This window comes from Clarias gariepinus, chromosome 25 (assembly GCF_024256425.1).
Source record: "Clarias gariepinus isolate MV-2021 ecotype Netherlands chromosome 25, CGAR_prim_01v2, whole genome shotgun sequence".
NCBI lineage: Eukaryota > Metazoa > Chordata > Actinopteri > Siluriformes > Clariidae > Clarias > Clarias gariepinus.
Window position 1 is genome coordinate 22,358,031 of NC_071124.1, and position 19,841 is coordinate 22,377,871.

Below are 19,841 nucleotides of genomic sequence, written 5' to 3' on the forward strand. Positions count from 1 at the left end.
CTACAATTAAATTAGAGAGAAAATCAGGAAAAAAATTAAACACCAACCACCCCAATTTGTTTTTAATGAGAGTACAACTTAATGGTGTGTTAATTAATGAGAGTAACTTTTTAATTAACTGATACATTGTAGATCATTCAAACTGCACATGTTGGTTGGAGTAACTCTTCCTCTATACAATGGATTCTACTCAACGTAGTTTCTATCGTCAAACCCAACTCTCGAATCCTCCTGGACAATCCCTTTTGTCGCAGTTAATTGGTGTTTTGCTGTAATACAGAAGAGTTACAGAGATTACATCATTTACAAGAGCAATTTGCACAGATGGAAATGGGGAAACCCCGTTTACCTGTACGGGCATGTTATTCACGAGTTCTGACGCGTATCTATCTTGTGACACTTAGTTTTATCATCACAATTCCGTTCAGGAAAATCATGGTTGTACTGTTGTATCAGCATTTGTTCTACACTTTCGATGGAAACTCTGTTACATTTACATTTAGGCATTTGGCAGATGCTCTTATCCAGAGCGACTTACATTTTTATCTCATTATACATCTGAGCAGTTGAGGGTTAAGGGCCTTGCTCAAGGGCCCAACAGTGGCAACTTGGTGGTTGTGGGGTTTGAACCTGGGATCTTCCGAACCGTAGTCTAACGCCTTAACCACTGAGCTACCTCTGGCCCTGTTGACTGTAACGCTCGCTTGCTCATTATCATATGTGCCTTCCTCGACCGACTCTAGAAGAGGTCCATTTATAGTCCATCCAAGAGCGGCCTTTACTGCATATGGCCCATTGTGCCTGCGGTTAATTACTTGCCATGGTTCTAGGAGCTTATACTCTTTATTACCTGTGTCCTTTTCCGGAACTCTAACCTGATAGTACACGGCTTCCACGTCTGCCATCATGGCAACTTCCTCTTGTCTAAAGCGTGTAAGCACTCCTATGAGTGAGTTTGTCAGGTCGGGTCCCTGTAGGAGCTTGCTATTTAATGATACTCCCTGATAGCTGGCAGCACAGTCGAAAACTACCCTTAGCTTTTTCTTTTAAGGATGATATACACCATTGTGAGGTATATACCACACTTGACCGTCTTGTCGACTTAGGTGAGGTGTAGGGACCTTGACTGCATGACCCTTTTCAAACATGTCATTCATGAAGTTTGAATACTCCTCATGAAAGAAGGGGTTATTTTTAAACTTCCTTTTGAGGTTCAGTACGCGCTGCATGGCTGCGATTCGGTTATTGGGCATTGGAATCGGTAAACTGTAGAGGGTTAGTTACTAAAAACTGTCTAAAGAGTCTAAAAACTGATAGTCCTCTTGTGACAACTCAACACTAAGGACAAATCGCTGGGTTGGGAGACCATCACCTGTGACAAATGGGGTTTTCAAAGAAAATTTGAGATTTGAACCACCTATGTCATTTAATAAAATTTTGTTTTGTTTTTTTATTAATTGGATTTTTTAAATGGGGTGCACTATGGGGTCAGGGGTAGCTCAGTGGTTAATGTGTTGGACTCCTGCCTGAAAGGTCTCAGGTTCAAACTATGGCACCACCAAGTTGCCACTGTTAGGCCCTTGAGCAAAAGCCCTTAACCCTCAATTAATTGCAGAATAAATAATTAAACCTGCTGAATACCATTAATTTATCATGTGAAGGAAAAAAAATCTGACATGCTTCCATTGGTTACTATTTTAACAGGCAGGGGCGTGTAAACTTTTTTATCTGCTGTAGGTCCGACATCCACCATGTTATCCTGGTGCAGGAATTTATTTGCAAGCTCAACTTCAAAGATAACAATTTCAACATTTTTTTTTTTTACATTATTAATGTGGGATTATTCTTAAGTGAGCAACTTGTTTTTTCATCTATAGACTATAAATAAAATCTTCATACAAATAAATAATTCTATCCTTGTTCAGCAGCTTGATCCTCCTTTCTTTTAACAGAACTTTCTGAAACAACCTTATCCAGGAACGTAGCATGGTATCGGCAGCAGCACTCCACACACACACACTCAGGCCATGTTGTCCAGCAGAAGGTGCAGCCCATTGGAGCTGATTTCATCCGCTCTGTCTCTTGGCCAGATTTATTTCTTTTTATGCAAAAAAAAAAAATAAAAATGCACATCTGAAAATGGTTTGCGTCTGCGATTTCAGTAGCATGATCAACGACGTGAGGAAAACAGCTCAACCCGATCGCCGTCTCTGCCACATGGGCGTAAGCTGTGACCGCGCTAAACGCTTTTAGAAACCGGGCGCCATTCGTCACACTGCATCAGCCTCTTAAAAGTGTTATATTTGGCTCGGGTCGCATGAATTCACATCAAACGACCTTATCCATTAGTAATTAGGCAGTGTAAATAGAGTGCTGGGATCGTTCCCTTTTTCACCTGGCGGGCCGCTAATAGCGCTCCCGTTCCACTCTCATTAAAACGTAAGGCTTGTTTCTTTGTATTGGCTTGGGGTCAGGTACGCTTTAGGAAGCCGCTGCCATTTGTTAAACGACAAGACAACAAACCCGTGTCGTGATTATAATAAAACAAATAACACTGAGTACAAAGACTGTAAAAGCTATCGAAGGAACACGAAAAACACACAGTTCAGGCAGCGCCGCCTGACGCTTTAACACACTCCTTCCTCGCTGGACAGATAGCCTTTTAATAGGGATGACATCAGCCTGTAAAGGAACCTGACCTCTCGTAAAGCCACAAACCCCGGGCTCGGTGCCCTCCGCCGATTCTCCTCACAAAACCAGACGCGTTCTGAATCTGAATCATCTCTCTCTCTCTCTCTCTCTCTCTCTCTCCAGATCTTCCACTCAACCTCACGTTCTCCTGCTCTGGATGATTGTAAAGCCATTATCCAAACGCTACGTAAGACTGATGGTGATGTTTCTTAGCTCGAGTGTAATTACTCATCTGAATAAATCCTCTGGACAAAGTTGAAGTACAGCTTAAATGAGCTAAAGTAGAAAAAGCTCTTAACTTTAGTTAGTGAGTAAGAGTGAAAAAATGACTCTTTAAAATAAGCCCCTCTTTCACCAAGAAATGAAACAGCGTGTGAAAACATTAGCTAATGCTTACCAGCGATAGCTTTATTTTGGTTTGAATGCAAGGAGAAACCTCACTCGCTCTCACTCATCTACTATACTGTTTCATCCTGTATTCAGGGGGGCCTGGAGCCTATCCCAGGAGACTTAGGGCACAAGGTAGGGTACACCCTGGACATGGTGCCAATCCATTGCAGGACACACACATACACACACTGACACGCTCAATTCACACACTACAGGCAATTTGGGAATGCCAAATAACCTAATCTGCATGTCTTTGGACTGTGGGGGGAAACCGGAGTACCAGGAGGAAACCCACCAAGCATGGGGAGAACATGCAAACTCCATGCACACAGACCCTGAGATGGGAATCGAACTAGGACCATGGAGGTGCAAGGCGACTAACCGTGCCTCCAAGGAGGAACCTCCAGTTCTGAAAAAAGTCAAAACATGCAGTTCCTTGATTGTCCACTGGGGGCTGTGTCAAAAAGTAAGGTAATCCCCATTAACCTCTAGTGATGCGCGGGTCGTCTGGTAACCCGTGGACCCCGCGGGTAACCTGCGGGTCGGGTTGGGGCAGGTAAAGAAATTGTCACTTTGTTTGCGGGGCGGGTTGGGGCGGGTCATTAAAAACAAAATTAATTAACATAAATCCATGTATGTTGCGTGCAATTCCCTATAGCCTATATTAAATATTTGGGAATATCTATTTTCATATTTTATTAGGTTCTTTGATAAGGTTATGTCACACATGACAAGTCACGAAAGCTACCGGTCACAACAAAAACAAAGAAATAAAAGGGAAGATGGAAGACGAGGCGCGGGAGAAATTGAGGTCGGGAATTTACATCATTAAAAGAAAAAAAGGTCAGGCTGTCTATTTAATGGTCGCAGGTAAAAATAGATACAGTGGTGCGGGGCGGGCTGGGGCGGGTCAAATAACTTCATAAAAGTGGGACACTATAAGCATCACTATTGACCTCCATGTCAAAATATTACAACAGAAATAAATGTTTTTACATTTAACATTCTGCATAATTGGGGGGCGCTGATTAAATCTATGTCTCAACATCAGTAATGGTTATCTTTAAAAAACAATAGCATATCCAAATAAACCAAATTTTATTTGCAGATATCCCAATGCTTTTGTTTATGCTCTTCTGTGAGTTGTGGCCTTTTTAAAATTGTTTCGGCGCCAGGTACACCCTCAGATCGCAAAAAATGAGGGACTGGGGAAACAACACGTTTTGAAGTTTAATATAACTGGAGTGCGGATCATTTTTGACTCATCCTTGTATTAGTATTTAAGTGGAGGAACTGTGATTCCTGTAGCTCAGGAGCTTTCACCTAAAACGTGTGAAGGTTAATTACAGGAACGTAACAGGATCTCAGAACTCAAGGCAGGGTCAACGAAGGATGGGGTGCCAACACATGGCAGAGAACATGCAAACTTTATTTTATTTACTCCGTGGCATAGAGACCTAGTGGTGGAGTGTGTATGGACTTAACCACTGGGCCTCCTTGCCATTGAGTAAATAAAATAAAAAATCTTCTGAAGTCTTTGAAAACTCTTCACGTCCTGGATGTCTGCTACAGAAGACACAAAGGTTTATAAAATGGAGTTGATGGACTACAACAAGTGTTTCCATGTATATCATTTATTAACTTTAATGGTTTTGTTTTTTTTAAGTATCTTGCTATCGTCACGTACGGACTGTCATTCCTCATTCGACCCGGATAAACCTGCTATAAGAGTCCTACACGGGATTCTTTAGAACGCTTTGCACTTAAAGGAATAAGCATACGGTGATTAAGATTGTTAAAATCCCATGGAAACCGCCATTCAAAAACAAACAACAAACAAACAAACAGAATTGTATTGTAGTGTGTCCTGTGTATTGTAGTGTGCGCGAGTGTGTCCTGGTTTCTACCAACAAATTCCTTAAAAACTGAAACGTCTGTCACATCGACAGTAGGATTTGGAATTAATTATACAATATAAATATAAACATATGAACATACAAAACCAATCCCTTTTTCATCTTTTTCATCAAAGGCAAGGAGTAAGTTACAAGGAGTAAAGTCTGCTAATTCAATACATATTACATATTTTCGACTCGTGTTTCTCTCTGGCCTTGCTCTAAGGTAAAAAAATCAGGTATAAGCGAGCTTTGTCCCATCCGGGCATCCAGCCAAAGTGACCCAAACTAACTCCCAAGTCGCTCTTTAATTCTACTTTAATATACTAACCACTTCCTCCTCTGACTTATAGAAGTCCCTCTGGCTCCTAATTCAAGCTCGACCCTACAGAATCGAACCCAACAACAGTAAAGCCCTAAGGAACTACTGACCCTTTTGTCTTTCCATACAAACCCACGAACCGAACAGTGAGGTGCGTCGTTCCTCAGAGGATGGGTTTCTCCATCGATTACTCCAACTCCAAACGTTTCGCAAAAGACCGAGACGCATGTACTGTAAATCATCGTAAGCCTCCGGCCACGGTCAGCATCAGGAGCGACCCGGGAACGTGTTTCAGAGGAATCGTCTGGTGCACGTACGCTGAAGCTACCTGGACGTGTTTCAGAGAGCTTCATCCAGAGTTCAATCCTGTAGTCACGAGTTTAAGAGCGATGATCGTGGCCTTGCTCTACCCCACTTAATCCAAATTGGGAACACATCTTGTTATGAAGAGTCCAGGTCTGTTTGCAATTAATGTCCAAACATGAGCTATGGCAGTACACACACACACACACACACACACACACACACAAAAGCAAAAGGCAGGAGGAGTGAAGGAGTATTGCATTTACATTCAGAGCCCTTATTGAGACATGAAATCATTACACGTGTTTGTTTTCCTGCGCGACGGCAACGCGGAGCGCTTTCTCGACAATGTAAGGATCATAACAAACAAAGGCACTCGACTGGAAAGTTTATAAGCTTTCAATTACAGCGCTCGGTTTCTGTTTCTCGATCTGTCAAAATACGACAAAAACAGGTTATTACACGGTTTAGTCCATCACTTCATATGACATGAATTCCACATTTTTTCAAATCAAGCTCATGTTTTTTGGAATTCGCTTGATTTCCTTTCGCGAGCTCCGCCAGTTCATCTCAAAGGCCAGATCGTTACTGATGATTATATTAGAATTAGCAGCCATATTTTTCCTCTATAACCTTGTCATCTTTAATAGAGCGAGATGAACTCTGTTAAGACTGTAAGGAACAACTTACACCACGGCGCTGTCGGATTTTTGATTCCGTTTGGAAAGCGACTCATTTTCCATAACAGCAGCTTTGAAATTCGTGCGGCTGCAATGCACAGGTTTATACTGTACGCTTCCGTCCAAGATTTCACACCGCCTTTAGCTTCCAGAATCCTGGAATATAGCTCCGAGCTATCAGGGAAGAGAAAAACTCCATAGATAATGATGATGACCTGGTGATTCAGTACGTTCAGGTCGTCAGCTGACTTTATTTTACTGCCACATGACGTTGCCGAGTCTAGACTTGAACGACTGAAGCAACCCCAGATCATAACCCTGCCTCCGGAGGCTTGTACCATGGAGACTATGCACTATGTACGAGTGCATCGCTTTATGCGCTTCCCTTCTTACTCTGACGCACCCATCGATCTGGAATATTCTCAATCTAGACTCATCAGACCACATGAGCGTTTTCCATTGCGCCAAAGTCTAATCTTTATACTTCCTAACAAATTTTAATGTTTTTCTTTTTCTGATGAGTCTCACTAACAAGTGGTTTTCTTATGAACACACAGCTGTTTAGTCTCGATCCTGTGAGTTCTCATCACATTGTGTGTGTGTGTGTGTGTGTGTGTGTGTGGAAATGGTCTTACTTTCACTATTGAACACAGCTGTGATTTCTACTGTTGTTTTTTTTTTTTTTTTTACCATGCATCTTTAATAAGCGTTTAAGTGATCTCCAGTCATGATGTTTTTTTTTCTGACCACATTTCTTCCACAGAGCTGACAGTTCAGGGCAGTCCGTACAGGTTCTAATAATGTGTTGGACAGTTCTTAACCCAGTTCCAGTAATTTCAGATCTCATTAATTGTTTTCCGTACTTGGTGCAGGCCAATAATTTGACCCTTCTAAAGCGGTGCCTTTTTTTTTTTGGATGGGTATTAACCCACTCATTTGAACATGTTATTGTTTCTATGGTAACTACTGATTCATAGGGACTTGTACGGTGAACAGTCCAACATAAACTAATGAAAAAAGTAATTATTTATAGAAAACGTATATATACACATTTATATTATAGCATTTGGCAGACACCCTTATGCAGAGCGACTTATAATTTTATCTCCTTATACTGTACATCGGAGCAGTTTTAGGGTTGAGGGCCCAACAGGGATACCTTGGTAGTCATGGGATTTGAACCTAGGACGTCCCAAACCATAACCCAATGCCTTAAACAGTGAGCCAGCCCTGAAGCCATACTCCGGTTCTCTCGCTTGGTGGGTTTCCTCCAGGTACTCCGGTTTCCTCTCGCAGATTAAGCTAACTGGCATTCACAAATTGCCTGTAGTATGTGTAAATGAGAGTATGTGTGTATTGCCACTCCATCCAGGCTGTAGCCATCTCGTGCCCTAAGCCTCCTGGGATAGGCTCCAGGCCCCGCGTGACCCTGAATACAGGAGAAAGTGGTAGAGATGATGAGTGTGTAGGAGATCTGAAGTGAGTGAGTGAGACTTCAATCTGAGTATGATATCATCATATTGTTGATTATTTTCCTCTAAATACACAATTTAAGCCATCTCATGGTCCAGATTTAAAATACAAAGAACTCTATTAATCCCAGAGGGAAATTGTTTAAACTTAGTTCCCTGCTCTTAAATTAAACCCTTAGCCACTAGACCACCAAGGACTTAGGAGCCTCTGTAAATTCATTAAATACCTTGGCTTGATCATCACTCATAAATATCTCCTCAAACTTGTATCTAATTAGCAACAATACTATGTTGTTGTTTTTTTTCTACATCTGGTTAGTATTGAAAAAAAGAAAGGAAAAAAAACGTACAAAACAGTTTATTCATGATGCTTCACAGCCCATGTTCTGGCGATCCAGTTGCTTTCCTCTTCAAGCTTCTTCAGTTCAGCTCGTAGGTCAGTAAACGGCATGGCCAGATCGTCGTTGATGATGATCTTCTCGAATAAGTAGCCATATTTGTTCTCCATTTCCTGCGCAGTGTTAATCATGTCCTTGAGATCCGCCTCCTGTAAAACGTGTGGGAGAGATGAGTTTCCCAGCTGGACAGAATTACCTTAGGAATTAATGGCAAAAAAAACAGTTAGTGCGGCTAATACGGAACAGGTTAGACGTTACTACGACAGTGTCTGCCATATTTAAAACAAAAAAAACGTTGATGTATGGAAAGCGCACTGTCGAGACCCATCTTGGTTGTAAACTTATCCAGATCGTTCTCATAAAGCTATTTCATTTTGTAAATGAGTGGATCAGTCATAAGTAGCGGGACCGCAGAGTTAAATCACAACCAACATCCAGTCTTGCACTTTATCTTTAACACTTTTACACTGTATAGAGCCGCTCAGCCGCCAAGCTCTATGAAAACCAACATCCAGGTGTGTGAGATGATCTGCAAGGGTTTTTATAAGACACCGGGCAGCTTTAGGTGCTCCAACGTGAGTGATCCGTATGGCTCTCATTGGGGTTCGTTTCCACCCAGAGCTCCCAGCTCACAGGCAGCTCAAAGGGCAGGAGAACCTGTTTCGGCGTTCTTGGAGAACACCTGCAGGCCACCCTGGAGTAGTTTAAAAGGAGACCTTTGGCAGATCCCGGTTTGGTGTGTACATGATTGTTTAAACGTAGCAGCATATTAACGTGTGATGAAAATGTGGAACTTGCACATTAGGTATACATACTGTATAATGGAGAAAAAGGTGAGCTTGTACAAACAATCTATTGTGTAACTACTGGAACTGTTTAAAAAAAAAAAAAGAATCATCACAGTAGGTGGCACTGTGGCTTAGTGGTTAGCACTGTCACCTTGTACCTCCAGGTTTCAGGTTTAATGCCCACCTCGGGTCTATGTGCATGAAGGTTGCATGTTCTCCCTGTGCTTGGTGGGTTTCCTCCCACAGTCCGAAGACATGCAGATTAAGCTAATTGGCCTTTCCAAATTGAATGAGTGTGTGAGTATGTTGTGTGTGTCCTGCGATAGATTGGCACCCCATCCAGGGTGCCTGCCCTAAGTCTCCAGGGATAGGCTCCAGGCCCCCCGTGACCCCGTATACAGGATGAAGTGGTATAGATGATGAGCGACTAAACTCATCTATTTCTTGATGGACATCCATATCTCATGTTAAAATGAGTTTTCTTTGGACTTACACTGAATACCCTTGCTTCTGTAACTCACTCATTTCTTCAGGCTTGGCACTGGCACAGTCTTGGGGAATCCTGGTTCTCAGTGACTGCGTATTATATCAGGGCATAGTTTTAATGCCCGACTGTGGCGAGACTTGAACCCCTGACCTCTGCTCAGCAACCCAGAACCTCAACCGTCTCAGCCATCTAAGCCTGAGACTATTACATCATTCTCTGTCCTGATTGAGCAAACGGGTTTCATTTATATTTAATGGCGGATTAAATCCAGCTGCAAGACAAATCATAAGTGCTCATTTTGATAAGTTATTGATTGTACATACAATATAATAACAACAAAGTCCATGGGGAATTTTGCAATGCATGTGCAGATAATTTGGTTAAATCAACCATCTCTGACTTGTTTTTCCTTCTTCTTTTCCATCAAAACACCTACTATGGGTTTACAGCTTTCCATGTTTCTTTCATCCACTTATCCAGCACTCAGGACTTACTAGGCTGGTCAGGGAACAGAGATGTTGGACTACTGATCAGAAGGTCGCACATTCAAACCCCATCACTAACAAGCTACCACTGTTGGGCCCTTGATCAAGGCCCTTAAACCGCAACTCAGTAAGACATTTTAGATATGGGCGTCGACCAAATGCTTTCAATGTAAAATGTTCTCTTACACATTTAAACAAACGTATTTCTTTGATATACATTAATTTCTTTGTGTTTTATATTTGACCGTGTATTGGACTAATTTACTTCAAATCTGTGCTCCCAAGAAGACCCGGCCAATAATCCATCCCGGGTGTTTGAACCCGAGCCAACGTGTGAAAAGTTTGCTAAAGAGTCTGGTGTTTCTGTTCAAAAATCAGCTCAGCTGCAATTCCACAAATGAAATCCACATTCCTTAATAGCTTGTCATGACTAAAGCGTTACATATCGCCCCGGCCTTACCATAAACGTCCTGGTTGGCATGGGTTCATCGCAGCTGGCCAGGATTTTCTCTTTCCTCCGGCTGAGCCTCAGCTGTTCGACGGCTGGAGGCTTGACGAACGTGACATACGGTTTGAATTCTGTTGTGTACAGCAACTTTACAGCCTTCAGACAAGACGAGAAAACAGTTAGGTTAGCGTATTAGGAGCCGTTCGCTACATTAGTCATTAAATCATTAAACTGGCATCCGCCGTGCTGACGAGAGCTGTACTTTTGTTTCCATTCGACCCGCGCCCGGGCCGTCTTCGGTGCCTGCTTCCCTCATCAGGCGTGATGTCGTTTCATTTCCTAATACCACGAGTTCATTTCTCCTTATTGCACCAGATAGAAAATACCGACGGAGTAAAAAAGTGGAGAAAAACCTCATGGAACATTTGAGTGCAGGACGATGCTGCGTGAGGCTCGCAACATCGTTCCATACACTATGCCTGTGGCGTGTGTTCATTAATACAGAGAGAATGTTGCTATAAATGTTACAAGCTGGTGAAAAATAAATCACAGCAGAGGAGGAGGAGGCTGACAGAAGCTCTCTGACCAGAATGACATAATTCCTGCCCTTGCCCTCAGCTCCAAAGTCAACAAACATGACATGTAATATGGACCTCTCTCTCTCTTGCTCTCTCTCTCCCTCTCTCTGTGTGTGTAGGAGATCTGAAGGACATGTCACGATCGGCATGCTTGTACCGACTCTTTAATAAGCAGTTATGTTTATATAATACAAGGCTTCTCTTCCCCACATGAACCAGTTAAGGCACACACACACACACCAAGGTTCTGACACTCACTTGGGGCTCCACATCCAGCAAGTACACCTTTCTCTCCGCTAGAACCTTGCGGACCGAATCCAAGCCTGTGCCGCAGTAGTTCCCACCATGTCCTCCTGTCAGGGCAGAGCAGGGTTTATACATCGGAACGCACATCGACCTGTTAATCTGGCGGCCATGGGGTTTGAACTGGTAATCTCGCTGCGCTACCATTTCCTAGACTGGATATCCTGCAAATTGATAAATGAGTTATGGGGCTTAGAGTAGCTCTGGTCATTAGAAATCAAAATTGAAAATTAATTTTAAGAGGTGCGTCCAATTGCTGGTCAATCGTATCAAATGTTTCACATTTTTTATCTCCGTTTGGTTTTCGAGTCAAATCGAAAATCTCTTGTGAACGAAGGCCAAGGTGGCTCGGAGCTTACCGCACTAAATTCTTTAAAAATTCCATGAAAATAATTGCCTGATCTTTGAAAATCGATGGATAACTTGTGGCCAACTTGTGAAAGAAACGCATCTGTTTGTGGAAACTGTACGAAAAAAATCAATCACCAACAACACTTGCACATTACTTGGCTGGGAGTTAGAGTCCTCACCTCGCTCCAGGCCATTTCCACATGTTTGGGGCGTGAAAGGAGTTCCAGGGAGGCCGGTGTTTCAGGCATAAAGCAGACAGTTTGCAAACAAATTCTACCTTGATTGTATCCAAGCACTAGTGAAAACCTGGGATGAGTGCATTGGTGTAGCAGGGGATTATATAGAGAAATTAAAGGAGTTCCTTATACTGTAACTCCCGGCTTGACTCGAACACTGCTTGTAAGTCCCGACTGGTTTGTGCTTTGCACCTCACGTTCCTTTGTCCATAATCAAGGCTTATACCTTTAACCTCACTAACACGCATAAGTTGTACAGAGTTTTACCCCTGACACCATGTTGACACAAGAAAATCCCGAGCTTTAGGAAGTCTAAACGTAATCCGGAGCTCGGCCCGGATCCATCATCACCTTTGACTGACGGATCTCCGTTAGAGTGTGGAAACTGGAACCAGATTGACTGCAGCCAGTTCTGCCTGTGGTCAGTACGCCCCGTTCGTCAGTTTGAACGTAAATGTGGCACGTGAGAGCGGTAAAACGCTCAGTCTGATCTAGACGCGCGTGTAAGAAGCAAGCGGAAACTGGGAAACGGCCCAAACCGTCATCTAGCTGCCATATCTTACTCCTCTCGTCTCATGTTCTGGTTTCACGTTTGAGATAATAACGCTAAGGCTTCCACCGTACTGCGTGGTGCGGCCGTTTGAAGTAGGTCGTAGCGCATTTTCAGGAGATCACGCTTCCAGACATTTTGGCACTGTGCGGCTAGGTCTAATCTTGTGCAATGTTGCACTTTAAATTGGAGCCACCTGTCCTGGGGTATCTTTGGAAGGAGGGAGGGTGCCAAAACTTCCAAGTACAAGACTCACGAGAATGATAAAGCATAGGAACACAAGGTTTGTCAGTTAAGCACAGAAAACAAGCCTTGGCACTGGAATCGGCGGATTATCCACGGTTTTGAGATAAAGTGAACTGTTTTACGTTCAGCCATGCAGACAAACGACATTTCACGGCGCATGAATCATTCTGAGAGTGGATGCAATTTTTCCGTCATATTCCTGCTGGAGGAAAAGTCGACGAACGACAACTTGCGATTGTTTACTGTTGTGTAATTGTTTTAAATTGCACTTCTTTTGGCTCCGACTCGCACTTTTACCATGGGAACCCTGGGAGGAAGGAATTTCAGGGGCTTATTAAACATTACTGGATGCACACAGTACTCTGTAGACTTCTTCATTCCAACTCCATTCATGATATCAATTCCTGCTTACGATTATACTTCTGGACATTCTTCTGATTATAAATTTGATTAATTGCAGAAACGCAGAAACACAGACTCCGCTTCAGTCTGGTACAGTCTCCTTTCGCCTGCTTTACCAGCGACTACACCATGACGACTCGTCCGATGAACAAGGCACAAAAACCACAGAGCGCTCTTAAAATAGTCCATCCGCTCAATATAACACGACACCGCTCGCTCGAGGATGCATGCTTTAGACATTTCCATCTGCGTTCGAGTGAAATTCGGGCAAGTGGATATTTCCTGTCAGTTTCTGGTCGTGAACGTCACGACTCGCAACCCTAAAAAGGATAAAGTGTGTGTGATGTGAATTCCAGGAGAAGCTTAAACGTTTGAAGCAGAGAGCTACGGTCAGAATATTGCACGAGGGTTTTTGATTGATGGAAAAAAGGAACAAAATTAATAGGTTTGTGTTAGGTAATGCAGATCTGCTGTAGGACCAGGACTAGGGCTGTTGTTAGTGTCTTACTGAAGCACATGGGTATTTCTAATAAAAAATACACTTTTAATAAAAAAAAAAAAAAGTGTGATGTACTCAGTAGGGGGCGGGGAGGGGGGATTAATATGGACCCGAATATTCCACAAATAATCAAAATAAAAGCCAGTTAATAAAACTGCATTATGTAAACACCTCAGTCTCATCAGAATGAATTATGAGTGGGAATGAAAAGTTGAGTGTAAACCCTAAATAATCTGTTCAACAGTTAAATACAGTAGCAAGAAAAAGTATGTGAACCTTTTGGAATTTCATGGTTTTCTGCATAAATTTCTTATTAAATGTGATCTGATTTTTATCAAAGTCTGGGTTCATCTCTCTCACTCATCTTCTATATCGCCTTATCCTGTACTCAGGGTCGCAGGGACCTGAGCCTATCCCAGGAGGCTTAGGGTCGGGGTACACCCTGGACAGGGTGCCAATCCATTGCAGGGCACACACACATACTGTACACTACAGGCAATTTGGGAACGCCAATTAGCCTAACCTGCATTTCTTTGGTCTGTGGGAGGAAACCGGAGTACCCGGAGGAAACCCACGAGGCACAGAGAGAACATGCAAACTCCATGCATACAGAGACAGGAATCAAGCCTGGCCGGGAATCGAGCCTGGCCGGGAATCGAACCCGGACCCTGGAGGTGCAAGGCGACAGTGCTAACCACCATCTTTCATGCCTTTATTTGACAAATGCATTCGACATTCAAAATGTTAGTGGAAAAAAAATAAGTGAACCCTTGGAATTAATCACCTGTTCACCCCGCCCCCTTGGCAATGGAGCTTCCTGTAGTTGTGGATCTGGCCAGGAGGACTTTTAGCCCATTCTTCTCTTCTGTCATATTCTTTGGACGTTTCATGTGAATGGCTCTCTTCAAGTCATTCCATAGCATCCCTGAGGGGTTGAGGTCTTGGCTCTGACTTGGCCACTCCAAACCACTTCTGCTTAAGTCATTTTGTTATGGATTTGCTTTGGTGTTTTGGTAATCTGGTGAACTTCTACAGAGGTTCAGCTGACATAGAAACATTCTCACATCATCCTGAAGAATTTGTTGATACGCTTGCGAATTCATCTTCCCCCCTATGACTGCGAGCTGGACAGGTCCTGACGCAGCAGAGCAGGCCCAAATCGTGATGTTTCCTCCATCATACTTTACTGTTGGGATGATGTTTTTTCATGTTGATATGCAGTGCCCTTTTTAGTGCTGTGTGTTCTTTCCAAATACTGTAGCTCACTCTTACTTTCATCAGTCCATTAAACATTTTGCCAATACCGCTATGGAGTGTCAATGTGCTCTTTCGCAAACTTCAGTTTTAAATGTTGAATGTTTTTTTTAGTGAGCAGCAGCTTCCTTTGTGGTGTCCTGCCATGGACGCCCTACTTGTTTAATGTTTTACGTAATGTGGACTCATGAACTTAGATTAAGTTAACCAGCTCCAATGATGCTTTCAAATCTCTGGCTGTCACTCACAGTTGTTTCTTTACCTCGTTGATGCGTCTTCATTGTGCTCATAAGGTCACGTTGACTAGGCGCCCACTTTTTGATAGAGTAGCCACAATCCCAAAGTGTCTTCATTTGACTAACTGCAGACTGGTGAGTTTCTAAAGACTTTGAAATCACTTTGTAACCATTTCCAGCTTTGTGTAAATCAACAATTCTTAATCATAGATCCCCTGAAAGCTCTTTTTGGCGAGGCATAGCTCACATGCACGTATTCTTCTTTTGCAGAGCAAACTCAAAAAGTTTAAATTACTTTTGGACTACTTTGTAGTTTACGTAAAAAAAACAAAACAATAAAAAGTAAACAAATCATAGATGAGACTGAAGTCTTGCAACCGTTTAGAACGCAGAAGGCGGGTTTATGGTGAAAAGATAGGCTGTCTAACCTAACCTCAAATTCGATAGAAAAATATGAAATGTAGGGTTGTGAGGTCAAATCTTAGGATTGCCAGAGGTCAAGGGTCAAAGACTTTACATGCAGATCGACAGGATCTACTGACTTGGGCAAATTGCTTAATAGATCAATTTAATTTAATCTTATATGTGGGAAATATGCTAACCCTGACTTATCTTTTAATACAGTTTCATATAGAAAAAAAAGGTATAGGGTATTGGTAAAAAATGGACAGAATATGTATCAAAGACAAGGCTGACCACCAGGAACTAATTTCCATAATGACGAACATTGAAAAACGTAAAACATAAAATATACAAGGGGCGTGCGTTCAAGTCGAAAAGAAACAGAACACAGTTATGTGAGCCAAAACTCCCTTTATTTCTCTATATAATCCCCTGTAACAATAAAGCACTTTCATATCCCAAACATGTTGAATTGGCCCATCATGGCTCTGATGTACTAAGAAAACTTTTTACCTTGATGGTGTCCAAGCACCACAGGAGTGAGGATAAGTGTAGTGTAGCAGGGGATTATATAGAGAAATGATGAGAGGTTTAACTCTTATAAACGTATTCTGTTGTTCTGCACAATCAAAAGTCCCACTTTGACTTGAACACATTTCGTGTTGAGACTCACTTGTGGTCCAGGATCTCTTTTTCAAAAGGAATACTTCTCCAAAAGTCATTAGATTAATACTTATGGATTTGCCCTCATTATCTCTATTTACAAAGGATGTCATGTATATGAGGTTTGCACAGATTTTCATTTCCCTGAATAAAAGAAACAGTTGATGTAGTTTTTAAACAATTTTACTGGAATAAAATATGTCAGTAATGTGAAATGTCTATTATAATTATATCATTTATAAATGTATTTATCATCCCGTATACAGGGTCGCGGGCCGTCTGGAGCTTATCCCAGAAGACTTTAGGGACAAGGCGGGGTAAATCCTGGACATACACACACTTTGGGTCATTTATCTATTCTGCATGTCTTTGGACTATGGGAGGAAACCGGAATACCCGGAGGAAATCCACCAAGCACGGGGAGAACATGCACACTCCACACACACCGACCAGAGCCAGGAATCAAACCCTTGACCCTGGAGGTGCGAGGCCACAGTGCTAACCGCTACTCCACTGTGCTATCTAATATTTTTATAAATTGAACATCCAAAATCAATGTAGGAGTTATTTTTTATTGTCTTGTAGTTTTGATGATGTACGAAACCACAAAACGGTTAAGAAAGTGTAAATTTCTGCAGTAATTCTTAACAAGATCTGGAAGGATTTGTTTTTATTTCTATTTCATCCGAAACAATAGTGATGGGAAGTTTGAATCATTTTAGTGACTCGGTTCTTTGAATCTTGTTCACCAAAATAAACAAATCTTTTTTTGAGTCATTTAGTTTATTTCGTTCTTTTGACCAGAAATAAAATAAAATGTTGCAGTAAGGAAAATATTACAGTTCAGCTAAGGACATATAATGATAAACAGAATGAGCAGCTCACCTCTCATATCTTCTGGTCCGAGCTCTTTTGAATCTATCGCGAACAACTCAGACTAGAAGAGTCATTGAGAAGGATGGCTGAATTCTGTTTCCTGTGTACTGCACTGCACAGCGTCTATGGGAGTCACGTGACAAAAGAACGAACGACTCGGACCAAAGACTCAAAGGTAACTATGCGCGCCCAGTAGAAATTGAACGAATCACATTCCGAGACGACTCGTTCTTCTGAGTCACGTTAAAGACTCATTCAAAAAGAATGAATGGTTCATGTACGACCCATCACTACAAAACACGTCCAGTATTAAAGGTTCAGACGTGAATCAGACAGACAGTCCGATCATGGCTCCAGCTACCTTAATGGTATCCAAGCACCATTGAAACACTGGGATACGTGCATTAAATTAAAAAGAAAAAGAAAGCGAGTTTTTACTCTCAGTACCGTATTCTGTTATCCTGCACAATCAAAAGTCCCGCTTTGACTTGAACACCGCTTGTAGATAATTACATAGAGACATTTGGGCCATTTCGGTTTACAACTGCAAGCGAGAGATGGAAATACAGTGTATTATAAAAGAGTTGGCACCCGCTGGCTGAGGTTTATGGGTAAAGCTGTGTTTGTTGAGAACATGTGTATGTGTGTGTGTGTGTGTGTGTGTAAGACACAGGAGTGGGGTTATGCAGTCAGGATGCTTTACGCTAACTTCACAGAGACAGCACACTCACATTTGCTTAACACGTTTAACATGACTAAAGCATGTTACACACACTGGAGCATGTGCACACACACACACACACACACACACACACACACACACACTCCAACTGTCCACATGAATTACACGTGAGCCAAAACAAACTATAAACCTTTTACCACCATGCAAAGAGTGTGTGTGTGTGTGTGTGTCTGTGTGTGTGTGTGTTGATACAGTTCTCAGCTGGAAAACTCATAACGTAAAGTATAAAAAAGTGATGCTGCAAAAGCCATTTATTTTAATAAATGCTGATAATATTAATCGTATAATTTTAACACCTTGACACACAACTAATTTCAGCTAATTACACTTTTCTTAGACCTATTTTTTTGTATATATAATTGATGAATGAAAAAAAAATTTTTAACGCTTTATTCCACATAATTTTTCCATTCTGATTGTTTGGAAGTTAACTGATTTTCCATAACATCATATATTCATATATTCACATACTTAATTTTTCATGTAGTCTGAACTGTAAAAAAAACACATTAAATCAGATTTTTGTTAATCCGATCCAAAACACATGCAAAGGTGGTTTAAATTAGATTCAGATCAGATGGGTCTGGTTGCTCTACCGATCATTTACATTACTCTAATTTAGTCGTGTCCAATTCCTCCCCATCACTACGGGTGTTCGCACATTATGGCTATTACTACCGCACCAGTCAGTCACGGAGGGCCGAAGACTATCACATGTTTCCTGTTGGTGATGTTGGGCCCCTGGCACTTTACCACTGCGCCACTTGGGGGCAGCAATTTACACCCTACTTGGGTGAGGCTTTAAGGGCCTTGCTCAGGGGCCCAACAATGGTGAGGCAGGTATTAAACCAGGGACCTTACGATCACTAGTCCAACACCTTAACCACAGACACCAAACCTGGCATGGAAGATCAAGTCCACATGTCCACATCCACACGGTATGGGACATAAATACACCAATTAGGAGGGAGAAGCGGGTTACTATGCTTTAGGAGGTTTTTCCGCTTTCCACACTATTACCACTAAGCGTGTAAAAGCCATGTCGTTGAATTTTACATGCTGCTAAATTATAACCTTGTTTTCAGGATGGAAATGGAGAACAAGTCCCTGAACAGGAAGTAAAATGTCTGATAGCACTGTGCGTGGACGAAAGAAATATCAAGCTGCAGACTTAGGGCAGGGTGCACCCTGGACAGTGCGCCAATCCATTGCAGGGCACACACAGCAAATTAAAAACACCAATGAACTTAACCTACTTGTCTTTGGGAGGAAACCCACCAAGCATGGGGAGAACATGCAAACTCCATGCACACAGAGATGGAAATCGAGGTTGGCCGGGAATCGAACCCGGACCCTGGAGGTGCAAGGCAACAGTGCTAACCCCGATCTGATCACTTCAAAAAAATTAAAATAACAGTGAGGAAAGTCAGTCCTAAAGATCAGATTTGTGAACCAATCTGATTTGCCTGCAGTCTAAACCAGACCTTAGACTGATAGAACTAAACTCAAGTGGTGAGCCCCTGTGTGTATTGTATGGACAACTATGGAAAATTCGGGTAAATTCTAAAAGGTTCGTGAAAATGTTCTTATTATCTGCAACATTCTGAACAGGTCTCAAAGAATCCTTGAAGGTTCTAGAGGAGCTAATGGAATTTACCTGGAATTTTGTGGAAAAATGGAAAAAAGAAATGTTTTGGGCAATTTAGGAATGCCAATTAGCCTCATCTGCAGGTCTTTGGACTGTGGGAGGAAACCGGAGTACCCAGAGGAAATTTCTTTCCAAAATATTAGTGTCATGATTGAAGTAAACATCACACCAACACCGACACAAATAATTTGTAATACCTTACTGGACTTACTGGCAGCGTCACCATGACTTGCATCGCCATTGTCCAGGGTCAATTCCCGCCTCAGGAATCGCTTGGTTTCCTAGATTTCCTCCCACAGTCCCACAATTGCCGTAGTGTGTGTGCGCCCTACAATGTATTTGGCACCCCATCCATGGTTTACTCCGCCTTGTGCGCTAAGTCTCCTGGGATAGAGTGGTACAGGTACAGGCGTTAAGTGAGTCAGATCAAGCCTAGTCTAATACCAGTCCAGGATGTTTTTAGCCCGATTTCGGACCTGCTCGGCCGTATTTAACG

General features: G+C 42.2%; 1 protein-coding gene across 1 annotated transcript in view; it reads right to left on the reverse strand.

Annotated features, from left to right (window-relative positions):
- Positions 1 to 7,627: 7,627 nt before the first annotated feature.
- The window catches only part of mpp7b (MAGUK p55 scaffold protein 7b), a 59,862-nt gene continuing 47,648 nt past the window's right edge, over positions 7,628 to 19,841 (reverse strand). The window contains 5 exon segments of the mRNA XM_053486369.1: positions 7,628 to 7,710; positions 8,104 to 8,300; positions 10,372 to 10,515; positions 11,196 to 11,290; positions 11,385 to 11,404. Of these exon segments, the coding sequence (XP_053342344.1) occupies positions 8,112 to 8,300; positions 10,372 to 10,515; positions 11,196 to 11,290; positions 11,385 to 11,404 (448 nt within the window). The 3' untranslated portion in view covers positions 7,628 to 7,710; positions 8,104 to 8,111.